General features: G+C 37.8%; 2 protein-coding genes across 2 annotated transcripts in view; both read right to left on the bottom strand.

The window, feature by feature from the left end:
• Positions 1–9,736, bottom strand: part of DISP1 (dispatched RND transporter family member 1) — a 71,044-nt gene extending 61,308 nt beyond the window's left edge. The window contains exon 1 of the mRNA XM_058165478.1: positions 9,316–9,736. The gene's annotated coding sequence lies outside the window, so the exon portion shown is untranslated. The remainder of the gene's footprint in view (positions 1–9,315) is intronic.
• Positions 9,737–16,891: 7,155 nt separating this feature from the next.
• Positions 16,892–23,604, bottom strand: FAM177B (family with sequence similarity 177 member B). The gene is made up of 5 exons (XM_058163829.1): positions 23,528–23,604; positions 21,880–22,038; positions 20,300–20,366; positions 19,862–19,959; positions 16,892–17,249 (listed from the first exon to the last, which is right to left on the bottom strand). Exons 1-5 carry the CDS (start codon positions 23,555–23,557, stop codon positions 17,058–17,060), a joined length of 546 nt encoding a protein of 181 aa, XP_058019812.1. The 5' UTR covers positions 23,558–23,604; the 3' UTR covers positions 16,892–17,057.
• Positions 23,605–23,882: the final 278 nt, after the last annotated feature.

Raw genomic sequence — 23,882 nt, 5'->3', positions numbered from 1 at the left:
TCTAATAATCTAAGTAGAAGATGGGACATAAATCTAATTAGTGAAGCAATGACGCAAAACCATGCTTTTGAACTTAAATTTTCTGTTTTCAAAAGCCTTCCACAAAAGATAAAAAGATCAGACTGGTGAATTGATCAACAATCAAAATACAAGGCAAAAAATTGTTTTCTAGAACTTCTAGAAGCTGAACTCCAAAATTTCCAGAAGCCACCAGGTTGGAGATAGCTGGTTTAGCAAATCAGCTTGCATTTCATTGATAGCGCTTTTTTAAATGTTTGCTTCAGTGATCAAATCTCTCTCTCACCTCACTGAAATCTCTTCATGCTTCTACCATGCACTGTAATCTTGTGCACATTAAAGGTAATTTAACATCTTGCTTAGTGACAGTTTTGAGGCACTGGCATGTAACTGGGTTGCAACTGATACCACTGTTAAATACCTCCCCAGCAAAGTTGCGTATTAACTTCAAAATGCTCCAGGATTAAATATGTTTTCGTTTCAGTTACAGGGCTAATGAAAACCAAATGGTGGAATTTGTTTTAGCTCGTGTAATGCTTAAGGGATTTCACTTAAAAGAGAAAAGTCTGAATAAACTTCCATTTACTCAGATGAATATATAGCCAGCATTACGCTATCCAGAGATATGACTAACTGCAGACAAAATTTAATGCAGAGAGAAATATTTAAGACCCTAACTGAAATTGCTTCAGCCATATAATATAAAACTTAGGACAGTTATTTATTTTCAGCATAGTTTTTATTGCCTATAACTGCAGGTCATTTAAATAACAAAGTAAAATTAATAAAACATTTCCAAATAACCACTTAAAATCTTGCATGTCTGCTCAGAAATAAATTCAATTTAATTTATCATTATTTATACACCAATAAGCTTGTATAAAGCTTGTATTTCTTCTGGTGAAAAAAGAAATACAAGCTGAACTAAGCTTATAGCAAAACCACATTCTCAACAAAATATGATGGTATCTTCTACAATTTCTGTTGCCATAGCTTAAAACTTTCAGAATGGGTCCACCTGTTTCCGACCAGTGTTAAAAATGTTTCAATTGTACTGACAGTGACAGCTGTTGTAAACAATCAAATCTGAGTACAGGAAATTCATGTTTAAAAGGTCATTTTAGACATGAATTAAATAATTAAATAACTTTAAACATCTCCCAAGAAATGCAAGCATCCCATCGTAAGGACCATCAGAAAAGTCTATTAATTACAAAAAAGAAGAAGAAATAACAAGAACAATCCTCCACCTAAGGACGAAAAAAAAACATGCATGTAGGAAAATAACCTTTTCCCTCTAATTAAATAATTAGCCTTGTGAATTGTGAGAGGGAAGGTAATTCTTGGAAGTGTTAAAGCAGAATACATTTTTTAGAAGCCTTGTTCAGCTACTCCAAAGGCCAATCCTAGTTACTAGGGGCTGCTGCTGAGCTGAAGTGGCTAAGTACAACCTCTGAAAAAGCCATCTAAGCTTTCCCAAGCATATAGTGCTCTGAGGAGAGGAGTTTGGCTTCAACTAAGATATTTTTCTGACCTGGCCCTTCTCTTTTTGAAGCATGGCTTCTGGCAGATATAAAAACATGTATGCTATAGTGAGGGAAATTTATTGGACAGTAAAATCCACTGAACTGAATTCAGCTGCAGTTAGCAACTAAAGGCTGACCAAATGGGGAAACTTAAAAAGGCCTTTTGTCTTTTATTGTTATTTTTTTTTATGTCTGTCCCTTTGTTAGCATCTTAAATTCAAAAATCTTTAATTTTTTTTTCTTTAAACTAAATGAGGTGCAGTCAAATGAATTTAGTCAAGCAAACCTGCAGTAAAGTAATAAAACTGCAAAAGATAAAAGTACCAAGAAAAGTCTTAGTTAACTGGAAACCTTTGACTTGATCCATAACCCAATGTAAGCACCTAATCTGTGTGGTCAACTCCTGCTACTGCTGTTTCCCAGCATCAGTGTTTCTATCATTCTAATCCAAGTCTCTGATTCCAGTATTAACATTCAGCAGGGATGATCAGTGTATTCGCATAATTAGAATATTAGGACTCTGTGCAAACACTTTTGCATGCTTGTAAATCTACAAATCTACAGTTTTTCTGAGAGTGCTGTAGATTTACAAACATGCAAATGTGTTTGTAAACAACAGCCTGTCACAATTTATCTTTCCAGGCCATGTTGGGCAAAATTTGTACTCTGTTACCAGTAGCCAATTAAAGAAAAATTATCATTTTCCTAAAACATATATTAACTCTCATTAAAAAATAGAGAAATATGTTAGTGTTTTTAGAATTGCCATGGAGTCATATATTGTCCCTATGCTGGCATGGCTGCATTTCTGCCTTTACACTGTTAATTAGTCTATCAAAGCAGGATCCCACGGGGCTAAAAGGCAGGACAAGTTATATATGCCCTCGGATCACACAGGCTTCCCATAAAGCAGTGAAACCTTACCACATCTGCAGAAGCCCGAATTGATTTTTTTTTTCTATTTGAGGGAAAATCCAAGATTGCAATGGGGGACGGTGGGAACTTTAAAAAATGGCAAGCGTCCAATCACAGTGTCATCTGATCTGCAGGGAATTTGATTTGCTTCAATTGAGCATAGAAGAATCCAAGAGCATTGCAGAAAGAAAAGCGCTGTAATGATTTTTTTCCAAACAGAACATATTCTGAGTGTTCCTTATGCCTTTAAGATTATTGTAATTTCTCAAATTTACTTTTAATTTAGATTGGCATGTGCATCTCATTTTATAAGTAAGTGGTACAGAAAAAAAAATAAAGCCTGCCTTTTCCATTGAAATACTGAATAACACTACTGAAAAGTCCTTTTCCTTGACTGCCACTTAACATTTCTTAGAAAGCAGGAGAACCCCTCTTCCATAATTTAAAATCAGGTCATATTCGTATGGAAGATGATCTTTCAAACAGATTCTTTTGGTGATGACACAATGTATGCACCCATGAGAGAGTTTTCTTCCTGATGATGAGTATTGGCAATTGAGTGGATATGGGCATTTTCTTAGAAAACTAAATGCCACTGAGCTTGTACTTATTCTTAGAAATATTTGTTTCTATAATTCCTATGCTTGATCACTTACTCTTCTTCTTCATACTTATCTCATTGTTCCTAACCTTTTTTCCTTAAAGCTATTTGTATATCTTTTTCAGTATTCAACTCTTTTGCAAATCTGTACTGTAGTCATAAGCCTGCTCTGGTCATGTAATTTTCCAGTTAGCAGCCACAAGGCTTAGTTACCAAGACATCGATTGTTGTTGCTAAGCGAGTACTGGTTGTATTAACAAAATGTGGAAAAAGAATAATTTTATGTCTTTTCAGAGATATTTATAAAGGTCACAATAAAAAAACCATGTTAAATATATTAATTTCCTTGGAATCAGAAGAGCAACAACAATATCCCCCTAGGGCAGCAATGGCTAACCATTGCATGCCAAAAGCATGGGGAGCGAGGTGGTCACATGCACGTGTGCTCACACCCATGCACCCCACCCCCCATGCATGTGCATGCAAACCCCCCCCTCCGCACTCCCCCCACTTCTCGCATGCAAGGGCATGGTGGGCCCGGTAAACCCGTTTTTCACCCTCCCCAGGCTCCAGAGTCTTTCTAAGAGCCCGGGAAGAGCGAAAGCGGCCTTCCCCACCCTCCTGGAGGCCCTCCAGAGGCCAGAAACAGCTCATTTGCCAACTTCCAGTGGGACCAGAAAGCCGTTTTTGCCCTCCCCAGGCTCCTAGAAAGACTCTGGAGCCTGCGGAGAGTGAAAAACAGGCCTTCCCCACCACCCCGAGGCCCTCCAGAGGCAGGAAACAGCCTGTTTCCCTACTTCCAGTGGGCCCAAAAGGTCCGAAAATCAGCTGGCCGGCGCGCACATGTCTGCTGGAGCTGAACTCGCATACCCGATATGGCTCCGCATCCACCTGTGGCATGCGTGCCATAGGTTCCCCATCACGGCCCTAGGGGAATATTGGCATATGATACTTAATTTTTGCTGTTATTGTTCAATCGCTAAGTCATGTTCGATTCTTTGTACTAATAGGGTGGATCAATGTGTTGTTTTTGGCCCTGAAAAATCCTTCCTCATGCTAGAGAAAGTAAGACTGTACAACTATCTTTCAGGTTATCGAAAACTTGTGTCTAACAATATTTCTGAAGCTCTGAGAGAGTGAGTTGCCTTCAGATTGATATCTGATGCCAATCTTTATATTACCAACTTTATGGTCCAACCATAGTCCAAAGTTAATAAGGAATCTACAAGAAGTCCAGATATTCTCAATTTTGATTCTAACATTTTGTTATGGTGAAAGACAATTGTCAGCTAAGACAAGCAGTAGCAACTCTGTAAAAAGAAAAACACCTTATCTTTAGCTGCTATACCAATCTCCCCATCATTTCTATGCCCCATGTTCAATTTTGGCCATCTAACTCAAGTTTAAGTAATGCATTGAAGCAAATGAAGACCCTAAAAACTTGGGTTTGTATTGTCTCTAGGATTTTCTTCATTTATAGGCCAACCTGAAGTACAGTGAGCATTTGGGCTAGGGTTATAGTTGTGAAAAGTTCTGGTGCTGTATATCAGTACACTTCCTTTGGAGTAAAAAAATCTCTCTTGATAGTTGTATAGATTTTGGGCTGCCACTTGCTTAATATGTTCATGATTTCCAGGATCTCCCAGTCATGAAAGATTATTTCTAGATTTTTAAAGAAAGCTACTTTTCCTGCTCAATTAACCGGGTCTTGTTGTTTCAGTTTCTTGGCAAAAACAACAACAACAACAACCCTGTGATTTCTCATTGTATTTCATATATATGTTCAAAGTACTTGTGAATGCAGATCATTGTTGTATATTTCTTCTTCCAAAATAATATTTCAAACTACCTTCAATATATTTCAAAATACGTTGTTTAGTACTAAGAAACAACAATCAAATCTGTTATTTAAAATTTAATTTTCCACCAAACGAAATTTTTCACCTGCCTTAAGCATATTTATAGCCAAAAGCAATGTACAGCAAACTTGATGAAAAGGCAATCATATTGATTCCTATTGGTTTTCAATCTATCTTAAATCAATAAAGAAATTACAACCAACAATATTGCTTAGCTATCAGGAATGATCTTTCAATTAATGGAATTAAAGACGTTTTGCCAAATCTCTTTCCTGTGTATGATTCTTGTCTTTCTTGAAACTGATTTGGGAACATGGGAGCTACAGAGAAAAAGTAAATAGTTGAAAATTACTTCTTTCTCCATTCCTTGGCTTGAAGGGGGGAAAATCCCATCAGCAAGGGACAATAACAGTTTCAATTCAAATTGGGGTCTTTGGTATTCATCAGTGTTGATGTTTGGGTAATGAAACATCTACAAGAAAACAACCAAGTTCAGAGAGCACCAAGGACCCCTCATTTCAACCTTGGCTAGAAATGTTCTCCTCTATTGGTATCAATTCAAATTGTTTCAAATGGTTGGCCAAAAAAAATGGCTTCTTCTTTGTTTAATTCAGTTTCTCAGTCAAAACGTTATCCTTGTAACTTTAATGACATCAGAACTACAAGTTATTGGATTACATCACCCTTTAATTGTGACCACTGGTTATACTAACTTAGAATGATAGGAATCCAACAACTGGGGAACCATCAATCTTTAACCCTTGTTCTAGGTCAGTGATGGCTAACCTTTTTGCTGTTGGGTGCAAAAAGCGGGGGGGGGGGAGGAAGCGCGGGGAGGTTGCATGCATGCATGCCCACACCCATAATTCAATGCACTCCACCATCACCCACACGCATGTGCGCACACCCCCCCGGCACTCCCCCTGCTTTTGGCACACAATGGCACAGTGGGCCCAGTAGGGCCGTTTTTTGCCCTCCCCAGGCTCCAGAGGCTTTCTATGAGCCTGGGGAGGGCAAAAACAGCCTTCCCCATCCCTAGAGGCCCTCTGGAGGCCAGAAACGGCCTGTTTCCCGACTTCCAATAGGCCGAGAAGGCCCAAAAATCAGCTGGCTGGTGCACGCATGCACACTGGACCTGAGCTAAGGCAATGCTCTCATGCCCATGATATGGCTCCATGTGCCACCTGTGGCACGTGTGCCACAGGTTTGCCATCACGGCTCTAAATTAACACTTCAAAGTTTTAAGAATAGCTAGCAATGGAAATACAAAAGAAAAAAGGGGATTCTATGAAACTTACTGAATTATCCAAAAACCTTCCAGAAATTTGCTAAAAGCCTCAGCACAGGAAATTATATCTGAGAGATAATACAAAAAATAGAGAAATTGTCACCTGAACCATAAGACTAAGAGCAGCATCCAACATTAGGTGGATTTCACCTAACTTAAGTTTTATTAATATTCTTAAATATTTTAAATTTAATTTTAATTATTAGCCATTTTTGTAATTTTGATATGTTTTAATTTGTTTTAATTGTACATATTTTGTATTTTATCTCCGGCTGTACACCGCCCTGAGTCCTTCGGGAGAAGGGCGGTATAAAAATTCAATAAATAATAATAATAATAATAACTTCCTTAGTCAAATCTGTTCTTGAGGAGATTTGGAAGTAACCAGAGGGAGAGGAGAGAAATAAGCTCTTCTGCAGGCAATTCAGCTTCAGGAAAAATGATTACTGTACAAAGAAATTCTGCTTAAGGTTCCCCTTTTAATAGCTTTCTTTAAAAAGAGCCAACTGATCTGAAACAGCTTTCTTTGCATTTTGCTAGTCACTCTGAGAACATATACTCCAGAAGGCTATCAGTAGTAAATCACAGACATTTTTATGTAGTGCTTAAAGGGGAGGAGGGGGATAACTTTGGAGCCATAAATGCTCTAGGGGCAAAACAGTATTCAGATATGAATGTGTGCCAATGTGAAAACCTATATTTTAAGAACACTTTTGGATGAAGAAGCACTCATTATGCACAGGCATGCCTGAAGCCAATACAACACATTAGAAAGCAAGCAGGAACAAGTTATGGGGAGACAGCAGTCTGCTTCATGAATGCCTCATTCCAAGAACTGCAAAGGCTATGTTTTAAAAACTGTTTAGTAGGAAACAAGCACTAATGTTTGTGTGTGTGTGTGTGTGTGTGTGTGTGTGTGTGTGTCCGTCCGTCCCAGTGCTGCTCAGTAAATTTGAAGTGGAACTGGAATTCAGTGGAATCTGAAGCCCAGGAGCAGGAAAGTGAAAGAAAACAGAGTTCCTGCAAAAAGAGTTCCTGCACTAAATCACAAGGCCCACAAAGATGCAACTATTAAAATAAGAAATTGAGGTTTAAGGGATTTGAGCCAGCAAAAATCAGCTCAGTTCTTTTGTGGAAGGGAGCACAGGGGTCTACAATTGGTTTCAATGCAGCAGAAAGCCTTTGTGTTAAAAGTACACGTAATCTTCGACTTACAACAGTTCATTTAGTAACCATTCAGTTACAACAGCACTGAAAAAAGTGACTTATGACCGTTTTTCACTTCACACCATTGCAGCCTCCCCATGGTCATGTGATCAAAGTTCAGATGCTTGGCAAGAGATTTGTATTTACGACAACTTCAAAGTCCCAGGGTCATGGGATCCCCTTTTGTGAGCTTCTGACAAGCAAAGTTAGTGGGGAAGCCAGATTCATTTAACGACCATGTTACCAATTTAACAACTGCAGTGATTCACTTAAGAACTGTGGCAAGAAAGGTCGTAAAATGGGGCAAAATTCACTTAACTGGCAACAGAAATTAAGGGTTCAACTGTGCTCGTAATTCAAGATATAAATATATACACAGATATAAATATATCTGTGTATATATTTTTGTAGAACTTTTTTTCTCTAGTATTCTTTCTCTCTTTTCTCTCGTTTGCTCTTAGAGTCGGTCTTGACACCAGGTCAAGTTTCTGAAGTTTTCTTGGCAGAGTTTATTAGAAGTAGTTTACCACTGCCTACTTCCTAAGGCCAAAAGAGAGGGACTGGTCTAAGGTCACCCAGCTGGCTTTGTACCTAAGGTGTGACCAGAACTCATACTCTCATGCCTTAAGTACTAAACCAAACTGGCTCTCTTCTTCACATAGTGATTTCATAATCAAATTGCTGACTTGAGCAGGGCTTTATATATATCCCTCATACAGTCAACGATTATTTCCAGAAGTGCTCTGGTTGTTGACAAGGTAAGCACATCTGACATGGGAATTCACGTTCAACTTTATCATGTCCCCGTACTATCGTTCATTAAAAAAAAAAAGTATGTTCCACTTTTTTTCTTAAAATCAAACCAAGACTAAAATATATTACGTCTCCAAATAACCAGAAAACAGAGAAAGCCAGAAAATCAAGAAACCATAGGAAAAAAACAAGATGTCAATTTCCTCCAGACAGCCTTATCGAATCTAGCCCCTTCCAGAATTCCAGTAATTGAATTACACTCCTTTTCATCCCTAATATTTATGTTCTTATGGACATTATATAATCCAAAGTATGCAAAATCCACAAAAGTGGGGAAATTACTTTTGGTAATTGCAGCATGGAACTTTAGAAAATAGTGTTCAGGTTCAAATGCATTTTCACAATACACAAAAGTCAATCAATCCTTTTCCTCTATCCACATCTATATGGATATTAACAGACCACTACTAAGTGATATGAGCTACTAAAATACAAGCTCCAGTTTAATAGTAGTCTTCATTCCCTGTCTGATTGCACTTTAAACAAGATACTTGCAAAATTCTATACAGGATAGTAGGGATATAAAAGTTATTAATACCATTATTATTCTAATAATGTCTGTCTACTGTCTAATAATGACTGTCTGTTTCGCTGGAACCACTAAGTACAATCCTGGATTAAGGGTACAGAGGGATAATTGCGAACTATGATTTAAGTAGATTTATTAAATAAGTCATGTGTTTATATATACATATAAACAAACAAACTATGGACACTAATTCACAATGTGGGCTTGTCACTGTGGGTTATGTTGTTTGCAAAGCAGGGCTTTTGATTCAGCATGTTATGCAAACCCAACAAAATGTCATTCATTCAATAAACTACATGGCTTGACCTACTGTGTAAATCCAGCCAGTAAGATCAGAAGACAAGAGACAGACATGACAAGTTATTAATAATATCCCAGCAACTATTTTTCATGAGGTGAAAATGAGATCCCCACATTTAGGCACAAGGAAAATCTCAACATTCAAAGACTCTACACATGCAACGTATTTAAAAATCAATACCCTTTCTAATACTTGCGAGCATTTTAATATTTAAAAGTAGTGTTAAAAGTGCATTTTTTTAGAACCCTGCATCACTTACCTTGACGGCTAGAGTTACAATTCGATCCCTGTCGAAATCTGCCCTTCTTCGAAATCATAAAGCTAAACCCAGAAGTGTATCCCTAGTTGCTAACCAGCATCTAGGCCGCAGCAAGTATTGAAAAGACGATGATTAAAAGCTTAGCAAGGGGCTGCACACTGACATAGATGTAAGGTTGTGGCTTGGGCAATAGCGCGGTGGTACAAAACTACCGCTGGGATGAAGCTGCTTTCAAGGCACCGTATAAGCACCGTATCTGGGCTATGTTCTAAGGAGCGATGTTCTGGAGATGGAAAATACGTGCCAAACGCAAGCCACATCCACACTTAAAAGTCTGCCCACCGTGTTAGAGTAAATAAAGCCCTCCGAAACAGTTCTTTGCGCCCCGGGTTCGGGACTCGTTCCGGGGTAAAGGATCAACGTTCCAAAACTGAGCGACTAGCCCAACTGAAAGTGAGAGGGGGACACGGACTCGCCAGTATTCCACCGCTATTTCTAGGTCTCTTTAAAAAATTAACCGGTCACTTCCAAGAAACATAGCATTATCTTTGTTCATGTTTTACCGCCATTGACCGAAGAGGGCGGTTTTTGTTTTCCCGACCTCTTAATTTTCTTTCTTTCTTTCTCTTTCTCCCCCCCCACCTTCCTGAGATAATGGCACCTCCTAGAATGCTGTTTTATGTTTGCGGAAGGGCTTCACTTTTAGTCGGGTTCCGCTGGGTGGCGATAGTGTGCAGTATTGAAGTTGTAGTTGCGCGGGAGGGAGGGCTGAACCGGGAAGCCTGTGGTTAAAAATTACCAGACACTGATGGGCGATAAGGAAAAGTACCGTATACAAGTTTAGGTAGGGCTACAGAAATCTGAAAAATTGCCGGACCATAGCAAGGAAATACAGAAAACTTTTTACTCTCTGCTGCCATATAGTGATCGTCTGATGATTGCATCCCAAATTGAGATAATCCTTCCTTTAGCATTCAAAAATGGGCTGTACAGGTAGTCCTCTATTTATGACCACAATCGAGCTTTTATGTTACTAAGTGAAACATTTGTTAAGTGAGTTTTGCCCCATTTTATGACTTGCCACTGTTGTTAACGTTGACATTGAAATCGTTAAATTAGTAACAGGGATGCTAAGTAAATCTGGCTTCCTCATTGACTTTGCTTGTTGAAAGGTCGCAAACACCTATCACATGACCTCAGGACAATGCAACCGTCATAAGAAAAAGACGAAAGATCATCTTCCATATGAATGTGCACTGATTTAAAATTATGGAAGCAGGGTGTTCCTGCTTTCTAAGAAATGTTAAGTGGCAGTCAAGGAAAAGGGCTGTTGTGGATTGAGTGTTATGCAGACAGTATGGCTGCGTTATGAGAAAACCACTTCTCATAATTGATTTAATAGGAATTTAACCAATTGATTTAACTCATGATTCCAGTTTTCGGAGTTTTCATGACACAAGAACCAAAGACAATCCACTGGTTTTGTTAGACTAAACTATGCTAGACTAAATTTATGGTAATTTGTGGTTCAGATGGCAATCACAGATTGTATGTTAAATGCTTCAGTGACTGTAGCAAACACAGTGGTTAATTCTGAGAATATATTATATGCTAGATTATAACAATCTGGACAATCTAGCACACAGTATATTGTTCTCCAGATGTTACAGTAATGAATTCCAGCCCTCATTAGCCCCCATCCCACCAATACTAAGGATGATAACATTTGCAATCCAACCATATCTGTGAGGAAAGTGACTTGTTTATCCTTCTGCTAGAAAAAGGAAACATATATTTACCAAATTATGCTACAGTATCTAACTACCTTATCATATTACTTTTCTATGTAAACATTTTTTTCAGATGTACCTTAAGTACCTTAAGTAATAAGCAGTGATTCTACTTTAGTAGATTCCTTAATGCAGTAGCATTTTTTTCAGGTTTGCCTGAAAGTCTGAAAAAAATTATTGAAATGAGTGCAGTGTTGTCTGCCCACACAAGGTCAGAACAGTCTCTTCCTAACCAAAGCAAACACAGCTCTGAAAATTTATTTACCTCTATATTCATTTTTTAATAGCAGTTTATTATTCTAAGCTAATAATATGGACTGACATCAATAAACCATTGAGTTTATAACTATATGCCGGCTGTACCTTTTGCTGCACAGTGAACTGTACAATACAAAACATCTTCCAGAGAACGCTATTAATATATTTTTAAAATTTGTCAAGCTATTGATATGCTAGTAGAACTGTAATATTACTTTTTATTTTAACTTGCTGGGGGGAGGGTTAAGCCATCACAGAGCTAATATAAAGCAGAACTTTATTATCAAAAGCTGGTGGATGAAATATTTTTATTTATTTTTTATTTATTTTTTATTTTATTTATTTTGTCACACAGTATATATAAGCGTAAGCATGAAATAACTATACAATATATAAGCATATATATAAGTATGGATATGTAATAACTATATTAATTGGATATAACGAAAGGAAACAATAAGACAGGAGCGGTAGGCACTCTTGTGCTCTTATGCACGCCCCTTACAGACCTCTTAGGAATGGGGTGAGATCAATAGTAGACAGTTTTTGGTTGAAGCTTTTGGGATTTTGGGAGGAGACCACAGAGTCAGGTAGTGTATTCCAAGCATTAACAACTCTGTTACTGAAGTCATATTTTCTGCAATCAAGATTGGAGCAGTTAACGTTAAGCTTAAATCTATTGTGTGCTCGTGTATTGTTGCAATTGAAGCTGAAGTAGTCTTTGACAGAAAGGACATTGCAATAGATGATTCTATGAGTTAAACTCAAGTCATGCCGAAGACGGCATAGTTCTAAATTTTCTAAACCCAGGATTTCAAGTCTGGTGGCATAAGGTATTTTGTTGTATTCAGAGGAGTGGAGAATTAGTCTTGTAAAATATTTCTTGACACGTTCAATTGTATTGATGTCAGAAATGTGGTATGGGTTCCATACAGTCGAGCTGTATTCAAGAATTAGTCTAGCAAATGTTTTATATGCTCTGGTTAGTAGTGTAGTGTTTTTGAAGAAGAAGCTACACAAGATTAGGTTTACAATTCTTAAAGCCTTTTTTGCGATGTAGTTGCAATGGGCTTTGGCACTTAGATCATTTGATATGAAAACTCCAAGGTCTTTAACAGGGTGGGGGTCATCCGTAAGGTAATATCCATCAAGCTTGTACTTAGTGTTTAGGTTCTTTTTTCCAATATGTAAGACTGAGCATTTGTTGGTAGAGATTTGCCAAGTTTATTTAGACCATTCAGATACAAAGTCAAGGTCTTTTTGAAGGGTAGCTGCATTGTCGGTGGTGTTAAATAGTTTGACATCGTCAGCAAAGAGAACACAATTGCTTGTAATTTGGTCACAGAGATCATTAATGTATAATATGAAGAGTGTTGGTCCAAGAACACTGCCTTGGGGAACGCCACTTTTGACAGGAACTGGATTTGATATAGCATTGCCAATTTTGACCACTTGTTGTCTGTTCGACAGGAAAGTTGTTATCCAATTGTGGAGGGGACCTGAGATGCCATAGGATTTTAGTTTTTGGAGAAGTTTATCATGTACTACTGAATCAAAGGCTTTACAGAAGTCTATGTAGATTGCATCTATTGCTTTGCCCTGATCAAGATTTGTAGTCCATATGTTTTTGCCAAGATTTGAGTATTAGGCAGTTTAGAAACTTCTAAAATATATTTGGTCTATTTTCATTGATTTTCACCTCTTTGACTCCCCAGGGTGTGTGCATACAGGAAAAATGTAAGGAAATTAGTGCTATATCAGCCCAAGGGCTATTTTTGACAGTGTTGTGTTCCCAATATAGAAACCAGGTGGAGAAGGGAAGCCTACCAGCAGAACACATTCACAACAGCTTTCACACTCACACTGACCTGATATTGAGACTTGCTATCTCTGATAATAAAGGGACATGGTGGGTCAGTGGCTAAGACGCTGAGCTTGTCGATCGAAAGGTTGGCAGTTCAGCAGTTCGAATCCCTAGTGCTGCGTAACGGGATGAGCTCCTGTTACTTTTCCTAGCTTCTGCCAACCTAGCAGTTCAAAAGCATATAAAAAATGGAAGTAGAAAAATAGGGACCGCCTTTGGTGGGAAGTTAACAGCATTCCGTGTGTCTTTGGCATTTAGTCATGCCGGCCACATGTTCACAAAGACATCTTTGGACAGCACTGGCTCTTCGGCTTTGAAACAGAGATGAGCAATACCCCCTAGAGTTGGGAACAGCTAACACATATGTGCTAGGAGAACCTTTACCTTTACCTTTTATCTCTGATAATGAAGTAATAACCACAAAGCTTGCTAGCTAGTGATCAGTAATCAGTCTTATCCTCCATTAATATTCAAGCTCCTTTTAAAATTACCTAAGTTTTTGGTGATTGCTATAGAATGGGAGAGCAAGTTCCACAAATTGTGTACTATTTTTTCCTATCTTGAATCTCCACTATTCATCTCATTTGATCTGGCTGTCTATAATGGGGGGGGAGGAGGCGGCTTCTTCTTTCATTGTTCCATGTATATTGCTCCTGAAGCTGCCTGCTGAGTGAAAAATGATGACCACTACAAATAGAAGGGTACTGTTCTTTTACATTTAAGAGGGAGGAGGGACAAGATTGAATCCTGCACTGCAGAAACATTTGGCCTACACAACTCGACCAGGGTAAAGCAATAGACACAATTTACATAGACTTCTAATTCAGTGGTACATGACAAAATACTATTAAAACTATGCTCTTACGGCATTTCCAGATCACTGCACAAATGGATAGCTGCATTCCTGTCAAAGGGGCAACAAATAGTCAATATAAAGTGTGCCCTATCAAACCCTGCACCAGTTAAAAGCGGTGTCCCCCAAGGCAGCGTTCTAGAACCCACTCTCTTTCTAATATACATAAATGACCTTTGTGATCATATTATAAGCAACTGCGTCCTCTTCTTTGATGATGTAAAACTATTTAACACCATCGACAATACTGCTGCCCTACAAAGCAACCTTGACTATGTGTCAGAATGGTCGAATAATTGGCAACTTCAAATCTCAACCAACAAATGCTCTGTCTTACACATTGGCAACAAAAACCAAAACACCAAATACAAGCTGGGTGGATATGACCTCGTAGACGACCCTCACTCTGTCAAGGACTTAGGAGTACTCATTTCAAAAGATCTAAGCCCTAAAGCTCACTGGAATAGCATTGCCAAAAAGGCATTAAGCTAATTTTGCAAAGCTTCTTCTCTGGTAACGTTGTACTGCAAACCAGGATATACAAAACCTTTGCTAGTCCAATTCTTGAATACAGCTCATCTGCCCAGAATCCACACTGTATTTCAGACATTAACACGATTGAGCGAGTCCAGAGGTATTTCACGAGAAGAGTACTCCACTCCTCTTCTCGCAATAGAATACCTTATGCCACCAGGCTTGAAATTTTGGGCCTGGACAACCTAGAACTACTCTACCTACGGTCTGACCCAAGCTTAGTACACAAAATTGTCTACTACAACGTCCTACCTGTCAATGACTACTTCAGCTTCAACTGCGATAATACACGGTCAAACAATAGATACAAACTCATAGTAAACCACTCCAAACTCAATTGCAGAAAATACTTCAGCAACAGAGTGGTCAATGTCTGGAATGCACTACCTGATTCTGTTGTTACATCCTCAAACCCTCATAACTTTAACCTTAAACTGTCTACTGTGGACCTCACCCCATTCCTAAGAGGTCTGGAAGGGGGCGTGCATAAGTGCACCAGTGTGCCTACCGTCCCTGTCCTACTGCCCCCATTTATTTGTACTCATTTATTTATTCGAATTATCTGCTGAAAAGAAAGTTGGAAGTCATTTATATATTTCTTAACTTTAGTTTTTGTTTTTATTTTATTTTCTTGCACTTTTTTTTCTTGCTTACTCTTCCAGATATTCAGGTCATCCTAACAAAAGTATTGCCCAAGCTATGTTGTAGAGATTTGCCCCTCTATGTATAGCTGTACCTGACTGCTTTTTAATAATTATTGTGCACTAGCAGCTAGACCTTATTGTATAGTGCCATCTTGAGGTGAAAGAAATAATCATTGCATTAAAATTGATGGGCTGTGTTTATTAAAGTATTTTTTTCACAAATATCCAGTAATACTGTTTATTTGAATACTTTTCTTATTTACATTCTTAGTTGTCTTATTGATACACTGGGTAACTAAGTCTGTAATTCCAAGATAGCATGACTGTTTTAGCTGGCTATAATAAAACTTAAAATCCAACAGATCTAGAGGTCCCCAGATTGAAAACAGCTGCCCTGATCTTTAGCTGTAAATAGAACAAAACTGGGAAAGGGAGCTGTGGATTGCAAAGAAAACTGCATCCCCTCACCATCCCAGTGTGTCATTGAGAGCCCCCTCCCTCCAGAAAGGAAAAAGGCTCACCGATCAATCACCAGTGCTGGCCAGCCAACCCTACCTCACCAGTATGAATATGAGAGTCTCTCATCCTTCCTCTGCTGCTTGCTGCCATTAAGAGATTTCAAATTTCACCCTCTGTTCCAAAGCAGCCAATCAACACTCCCCCATTGGACTTTGACACCAGCTAACTGGGCGCAGCAGTGGAGTGGGAGTGACTTCCAACTTCCCGCCAGTTTTCCTGACTTTGCTTATGGGAAGCTGCCAGGAAGCATTAGAAATCATTCCTCCATAAGGTATTTCTGGCCATCATAAAATGATGCACGCACACACGCACACACACCAAGGTCTCCTGACTGCATTTTTGTTGCATGGCAACTAGTTCAGACTTACAAGTGGTTGTAGTGTTCCATGGTCATGTGACAGCAATTTCTGAGTTTTTTGCAAGTTTCTGGCAGAAACATTTTGTGAGAATGGATTTGGATTTATGACTGCATGATTCACCTAACATCATGAAAGCAGTCATAAAATAAGGCCCCATCATGTGGGTGCCTGGACTTATGACAGTCATGAGTTATAACCATAATTCCAGGCCCAATTGCAGCCATAAATCAAGAACTACCTGTATATTGATTCTGGAATACATGGAAGTCACACAGAATCCACTTGGCCCATTGGAATGAGAATAGATGCTAGACCACAATTCCTTTCGTTTGAGAACAGTATGCTTTAAGAACAGCAATCAGCAAAACTTTTGATGGAATCTTGCTTATCATTACTGGAGTTTTCCAGTACTTTTTTATTTTTTCAATGTATAACTTACCTTTGCCTAGAGATGCCCATAAAAGATTTATATTAATAATGATGAAGATGTAATGACTGAATTGATTACAACTTAAATCAAATGCAGTTCAATTCATAAACAGACTGTTAAAGTTAAGGTGTTTCACTGTTTGATACTGTTATTTAGTATTAGCTTATACAATAGAGTCTCTTGTATTTCTTCTTGATTTTTTTCTAAAATATTGCTTTATTTATTATTTAAACAATTTATATTTCTACTCAGCCCATGACATGACTCTGAGTGGTACAACCAAAAACATAATTTAATCAAGTACAATCCAGAAATAATAACAGCAGCAATATTGATATATACAGTAATATGGTCTGAAAAAGACAATTTAATCCACAAAGACCAAACAATCCACCAAGAGGACTGATTTAACCTCTCAATACATGTACCTGAGGATTAGACATTTTGATCTAGCCCAAAACTATACACGTTTAGTATCCCATCATTTTGATTTATTTTAAATTTTGCAACCCACCTTCTTCAAGTTCATTTACATTTGCAACAGAGTCCTTCTGAGGAAGGAAGGGGATATTACAATTGATAGACCCGTATCTTAGCTGCTTCATTTCCAGGTGGTACTTTTCATTTGATGTTGTCTCCTTCATTTTTGGCATCTCCTCACCATCTTCATCACTTTCCTTTTTCTGAAATAGCCCAGATAATAAATTATGCATTGTAAAAACAAAATATATTGTAGAAAGTCTTGATGGAGAAAGGCAAGAATGACTGATAACCACAGGTTTCCCATTTCTTTTCTTTTCAGATTTTTTTTAAAAATTAGGATGCTCTTGTAGATTTTATGTTACATGTTTTATTAGCGAATGCTAATTTAAAATGAACCTTTACATGCTTTCGATTCATGCACAGACTAGATCAATCCATAATTAATATGGAAAGGACTTGAATTTAGTGGAATGAGGTGGATTATGCGCTCAAAAAAGTATCAGCACCGAGATTTCATTTTGAAGCAGCAGAGAGAAATCTCTCGATGCTGATACTTTTGTGAGTGCATAGTCCATCTCATTCCACTAAGTTCAAGTCTTTTCCACATTAATGAGGCTATGGATTGATCTAGTTATCCATGCATGAATCAAAAGCATGTAAAGTTGGATTGATAATATTGTACGGGCATTATAGAAACAACCCATTTTTTTTGGTATGTCTGTATAAGGATTCTCCATCAAAGGTATATTTTTCATAAAAAATCTTAATTGTATGATTTTTTCCCCCTGATCCCATCTACTACATTTTTGCAACATAGACCATGGCTACTCTAAAGACAGGTTGAACTTATGGTGTGTGTGTGTGTGTGTGTGTGTGTGTGTGACCATCTTCTATTACAATACTAGGATTAATATAATACTCTGATTTTAAAAAAATAGCACAATCAATGTCATGTTATCCCACTTGGTACAGTAGGATGGTTTCTCCCCTTATCTATCATCTGTGGAATAAGGACATTGTTATTGCCTGATTGTACAAACACTTCTGAGTATTTGGCTATGTTAACATAGCCAAAGTTTCTGTTTTATGATATTCAAAGGACCCACCGTCACTGTTTTTTTAAAAAAAACTTTATGTCACCCACGTTTTACTTTACTCTTCATAAATTTCATGGTCTAATAAGCTAATTGCATTTGGGTCATATGCTTCTAGCTACTCTATCGCACGATCAGATTTTAAATATCTCAGCCTCCAACAAAATACCAACTTTACAGAGCAAACAGGTTTCTCAACCTTACAAGCTGACCAGTAACTTTGCTCTGAATTCTTTTGAAAGTTATTAAAAGTTGTGAGAAGTTGTTATATAAGTGCAGTAGTTTATAAGGATCAACATCCTGGGCCATGAATCATAATTATGCAGTAATTTGCACAATACCTGATTAGTAATGATTTCTTAAAGGAATAAATGTTTGAATACATTTTTAAAGATAAGCCATTCTTTTTTTACTTGCTTCCTCCTTGCCAATCTTTTCAGGGCCAAGGACATATCTGGAATTTCCAAACATTTATAAAAAACAAATAAAAATTCAGTTGGAGTAAGAGGCTTCCCAGTTATAAAGGAAAATGTCTGCAAGCATATCTATGCCTTTAGTCACCATTTGGTGGGGGTGGGGGTGGCCATAAATACTGCATGAAGCTTTTAAAATCTGCAGTGATTTTTATCTCTTACAATCCTGTGATTTAAGCTCGGCTTTTAAATCAATGACTAATGAGTAGTTTAAGGACAATAGGAAGCATATATTCACAAAGTTTTATTGTTACAGCTCACCTGTTTGGAACCCACACCTCATTTTGGACATTAATACAATTGAGCGTGTCCGGAAATATTTTACAAGAAGAGTTCTCCAGTCCTCTGATCAAAACAAAACATCTTATGCCACCAGACTTGAAATTGTGGGTTTAGAAAATTTAGAACTCCGCCGCCTTCGGCATGACCTGAGTTTAACTCATAGAATCATCTGCCACAATGTCCTTCCTGTTGAAGACTACTTCAGCTTCAATCGCAACAACACACGAGCACACAATAGATTTAAACTTAAAGTGAACCGCTCCAATCTTGATTGTAGAAAATATGACTTCAATAACAGAGTTATTAATGCCTGGAATGTACTACCTGACTCTGTGGTCTCTTCCCTAAATCCCCAAATCTTTAACCAAAGACTATCTACTATTGACCTCACCCCATTCCTAAGAGGTCTGTAAGGGGCGTGCATAAGAGCACTAGCGTGCCTACCGTTCCTGTCCTAATGTTCCCTTTGATTGTATCCAATTCGTATAGTTATTACAACAATACAACAGCTCTGACATTTATTACACAGAAGATAGGATAACAAGAATTCTAGCAAATAATCTCTATATGAGCAATTTAGGGCAAAATTCCTCCAACGAAGGATATTTCTGCTTCATTAATATAGTAAGAGCTTTGAGACAATTTTTAAAGAACAAAATGTACCTCTAGCTTCATTTAAACATAGATGGTTCCCAAACCAAGCGAGAATATGAGGTCTAGAGAAACTTGCTTCCTTGGTTTTTTCTTTTACAAATGCCATGAATTTTTCGGCCATTTTTGACAGTCAGAGTGCTGCAGGAGGCTGTGGAGGCTGAGAACAGGCTAGGTGTGGGGTGGGGGGGGCGCACAAGTGCCGTGTGGCCCATTTGGGGCCGGCAGAGTGCTGCTAGAGGCCGTGGAGGCTGAAAATGGGCCACTTGCTTGAGGCCCTTACATTGCATTTGTTATATTTGTTATATTTACCTTCTTTTGTGTCCTATAGTATTCATCCACTGCATACTGGTATTTAGCGTCATTGAGTCCAAGGAATGTCGCAAATTTCCCACCAAGAAATTCACAAGCTGAAAGGATATTGGGGAAAAAAATGGAATTTGAACAAGTCCTAGATTTTTGTTTGTGTGCAGATATGCAAGTGTATATGTGTGATATGAGTACAATCAGAGCATCTATTAGTAGATAGTGGCCAGTATTAGTCCACAAATTTTTCCTTATCACATGCAATTTATTTTCTGGTTGTTTGAAGAAGAAAACAAAGTCTGTGGCTGGGGCACAATCCATTATTAATTTCTCTATAAAGGTGTAAGAACATATAGGTTTTCTCAGGAATCGATGATGATATACTAAACATTCTTACCTTACCAGCCTATCACTTACACTTAAACCCCTGCCCCATATACTTACCAAAAAATGCTGTGGCTACGATTTGAAGTGCCCAGCTTTGTAGATAATTACTCCAAGAGAGATTGGCCTATGAATAAAGCCAGAGGTCTGTTGGTAACAATACAGAGACTCATCTGCAGTTGCTACAAAGCAATCATACCGCGAGAATGCATTTCGGAGCAAGATCATAGGTTTCAGTTGCAAAAAGAGAAAGAGGAGGTTATTGCTGTATCAAAACTACAATTAACTGGTCACTTTTGCTGAAATTTCATTCTTACATTATATAAAGAAAAGCATTACTTTCCTGAAAAAAAAACAAAACCCAAACAAAATGTAATAGTGATAGGGCAATTCTCTTCCCGTCCCCCACCAAAATTATTTCTCCATCTTATCTTCCCTTTTTGTCCTTTTTCATGAATAAACAATAACTGCCTTGTACCCATGAAATAGAATGGCTATCAAATAGTACAGCTTCTAATAGAAGGTAAGCTGGGCCAAAACAAAACAATCAAGGCTAGGAATTAATATTTAATATTACATGAGTAAAATATATCACCTTTATCAGCAGCCAAGAAATCCAGCAGGAAGACATAAAGATTTTTGCAGACAATGTATATTTCGTATACAGTTTTTTTCCACATATTTGAAAAAGCACACATCATTTATCATCTAGTAAGGTACTTAGAAATGATAGCTGAAAAGTCAACAATCTGATTCTAAAATATTTCTGAAGTGAGATGAACTTACTTCATTAAAAAATCTTAGCACTTGTGTCACTGTGGTTGATCTGCTCCTTTCTTTTCTGTTCTGACTCAGCTCCCCAAACACGACAAATCCTCTGAAGCTAAACCAATGATTCCTTTATTAGGAGCACCAGCAGCCCTAGCAAAAAGTTTCTCTCTCACCGCAGGCTAACAAGTCTGTCCATGAGGAAAATGAATAGTTGTCTGCCACATCTATTCATCTCCACCCCCTGCCTTTTATCCCCAGAGCTAGGGTGGGGCTTCACTAGCAGTGGTGGCTCTTCTGTCCCAAGGATCGACCCACAGATTTCCTCTGCTCTCCTCTCCTCTGACTTCTGTGCATCCATGTGTCAGGCACTGGACCCAGCTGTTCCTCCTCTTCCTCATCAGCCACTTCCAGACCTAGGAGCTGTTGACTCCCCATCTGAGGGCTGATAGATGGCCCAGGCTCTGCCTCTGTCTCTCTCTCTCTGACAGCTCCATTCCCTCTTCCCCCTCAGAGCTCTCAGGTTGCCTTGATGCTGACCCTGACTCCCATGCTTCCTCTCATCTGATTTGGCTGCTGGAGGGGCCAGCGGCCGACAGACCACAACATTTTCTTTCTTTCCTTTCTATAGAATGCATAAAAAACTAACTTCTTCAAAGGACAGTAACAAACCCCAGATTGCAGGAAAAGCTTATTTTCCAGGTGATTGTTGCTGACATGATCAGCAATTGTATTGCTCTTGATTTTCAGTGGTAAAAAAGAGGAGGATCTATAGGTTACCCTAATGTACCAGCAGTCATACAAATAGAAGAAGAAGAAGAAGAAGAAGAAGAAGAAGAAGAAGATCATCATCATTATCATCGAAAACTCACAGTGTCAAGTAATGGCTTCTGATTGTCCTCCTCAAAATAATCTTCTTCTGAACTGCAATCTTCCATTGTTTCACCATTTGCAAAATAAATAATCTTTCCAGGAGATTTATTTTCCTTTAGAATATTATCTCCCAGTTCCCTTCCATCATTCACTTCCTCCTGTTCATCAAAAGGAAAATCAACTCAGCCAAAACAATTTTAGGAAAAGATGACAACTCTGATTTTTATTTCATCTTCTAAAAATAAAATAAAAATGTAATATTTGTAGCTCAAGGTTGAACTGTGGGGTCCTTGGGGCTCTCTGATCTTGGTTGTTTTCCTGCAGATGTTCCATTACCTAACTAGGTAACATCATCAATAATGTTATCGTATCTCCTAGTTAGGTAATGAAACGGCTGCCAAAAAGAAAGAAGAAAGCAACCAAGCTCAGAGAGCACCAAGGACCTCACAGAATAAAAACAAACTTTTCAACTTCGAATGTCCTAATGTTCCCTTTGATTGTATCCAATAGTTATTACATACTTATGATTATATTTATGCTTATATATTGTATAGTTATTTCATGCTTATGCTTATATATACTGTTGTGACAAACAAACAAACAAACAAATAAATAAATAAAGATTTCATTTGAAGGCTTCTAAAATTAAACCAAAACCTCAGAAACAAGTGAGGAAAGACTGATCTAAATTTTGTGTTGAGAACGTTTGCGCAACAACGAAAGGAAACACAATCAATTAGGTGGCAAATAAGAAACTGGCATGAACATGCTGTTTCCCCCCCAATCTTTTAGGATGTTGTTCCTGGAGATATGTTTTATGTGTACTTGAGACTCCTTTCATGTGCTATAGTACAGAGCACTTCATTTGTTCTTTCAATCCTCTGACAAAGAAGTAGTCCTTTGAAATAAATTGGGAACTTTGGTACAATAATATCATCAACTGTTATGAACATTAAAAGATGAAATTACCCATTTTAATGGAAATCAAAAATCAGATTTACTATTGTGGCATTGATTTGTTATGATACTATGTATATTAATGCTTGAAAAAGTGAGGGTTGGTTATCTGAACTTTTACTTTTTACTCCAGATGGGCTGGTAAATCAAAACGCACACGCACAACTTCCATTGCTGTCTTACTTTTTCACAAAAAAATCAGTAGGTTCTGTTCTTTGCACATGATTACAATGTTGAAAAAGCTTATGACAAAGGATTATTAGGCTATTCATAAGCCAAATAGTGTCGTTATGATTAATATGTGCTTACTTTGTTGCTACCCATCGTGATTCCAGTCAGCTTTCCTTTTGACTGAAGCCCAAAGGACACAAAAGAAAATGAAGCATGCTTCATTCTTCATTTCTAAATCTATCTTTCATCTATATTCAACTTCTTTCAAAACAATACCTACCAAAGCTATCAGCAGTGAATTTTCAAACCCATTAAAAAGAAAGATTGCACATCAGCACACATTTTAATAATTGTATGCATTTTGTTGTACAACAGGTTTCCCCAAACAATAAATTTATTCTTCAGCATTATCTTTCAAGTCGTTGTAACAAAGACTGTAAAGTCTTTGAAAACCACAAGTATTTCTCTTGTATCAACTTCAAAACAATTAAGATTTGACAGAACAGAACAAGAACTCACCTTTAGAATTTTTTGGGAATTGTCCATCATGGAAATAATATCGGACTAAAATAATGCTGAGATAAAAGATGGATCACTGGGGGTCCATGCAGAGAAATCTTGGAAAGAAGAGCATTTCAAAGGAGGCCAGCTGAAAAAAACAGTATAGTAGAGCAGGATATCCCTTTGTCAACAAGGGTTGGCCAAGTTTGAAATGTGGGCTGGACTTTCTCCTTTTCTCTGGAGAAATTAATTACCAAATCTAAATATTTATAGTTATAACCAGAAAGCTAAAGGAATGCAAAATGAGACTTTAGAAAATGGCTACTCATATGATTACAATCAATATATTCCCATTTTGGGGAGCTATCTTCAG

Source organism: Ahaetulla prasina, chromosome 1 (genome assembly GCF_028640845.1).
Source record: "Ahaetulla prasina isolate Xishuangbanna chromosome 1, ASM2864084v1, whole genome shotgun sequence".
Classification (NCBI taxonomy): domain Eukaryota; kingdom Metazoa; phylum Chordata; class Lepidosauria; order Squamata; family Colubridae; genus Ahaetulla; species Ahaetulla prasina.
The sequence above is the reverse complement of the archived record's forward strand: the minus strand, read 5'-3'. Positions and strand labels throughout refer to the sequence as shown.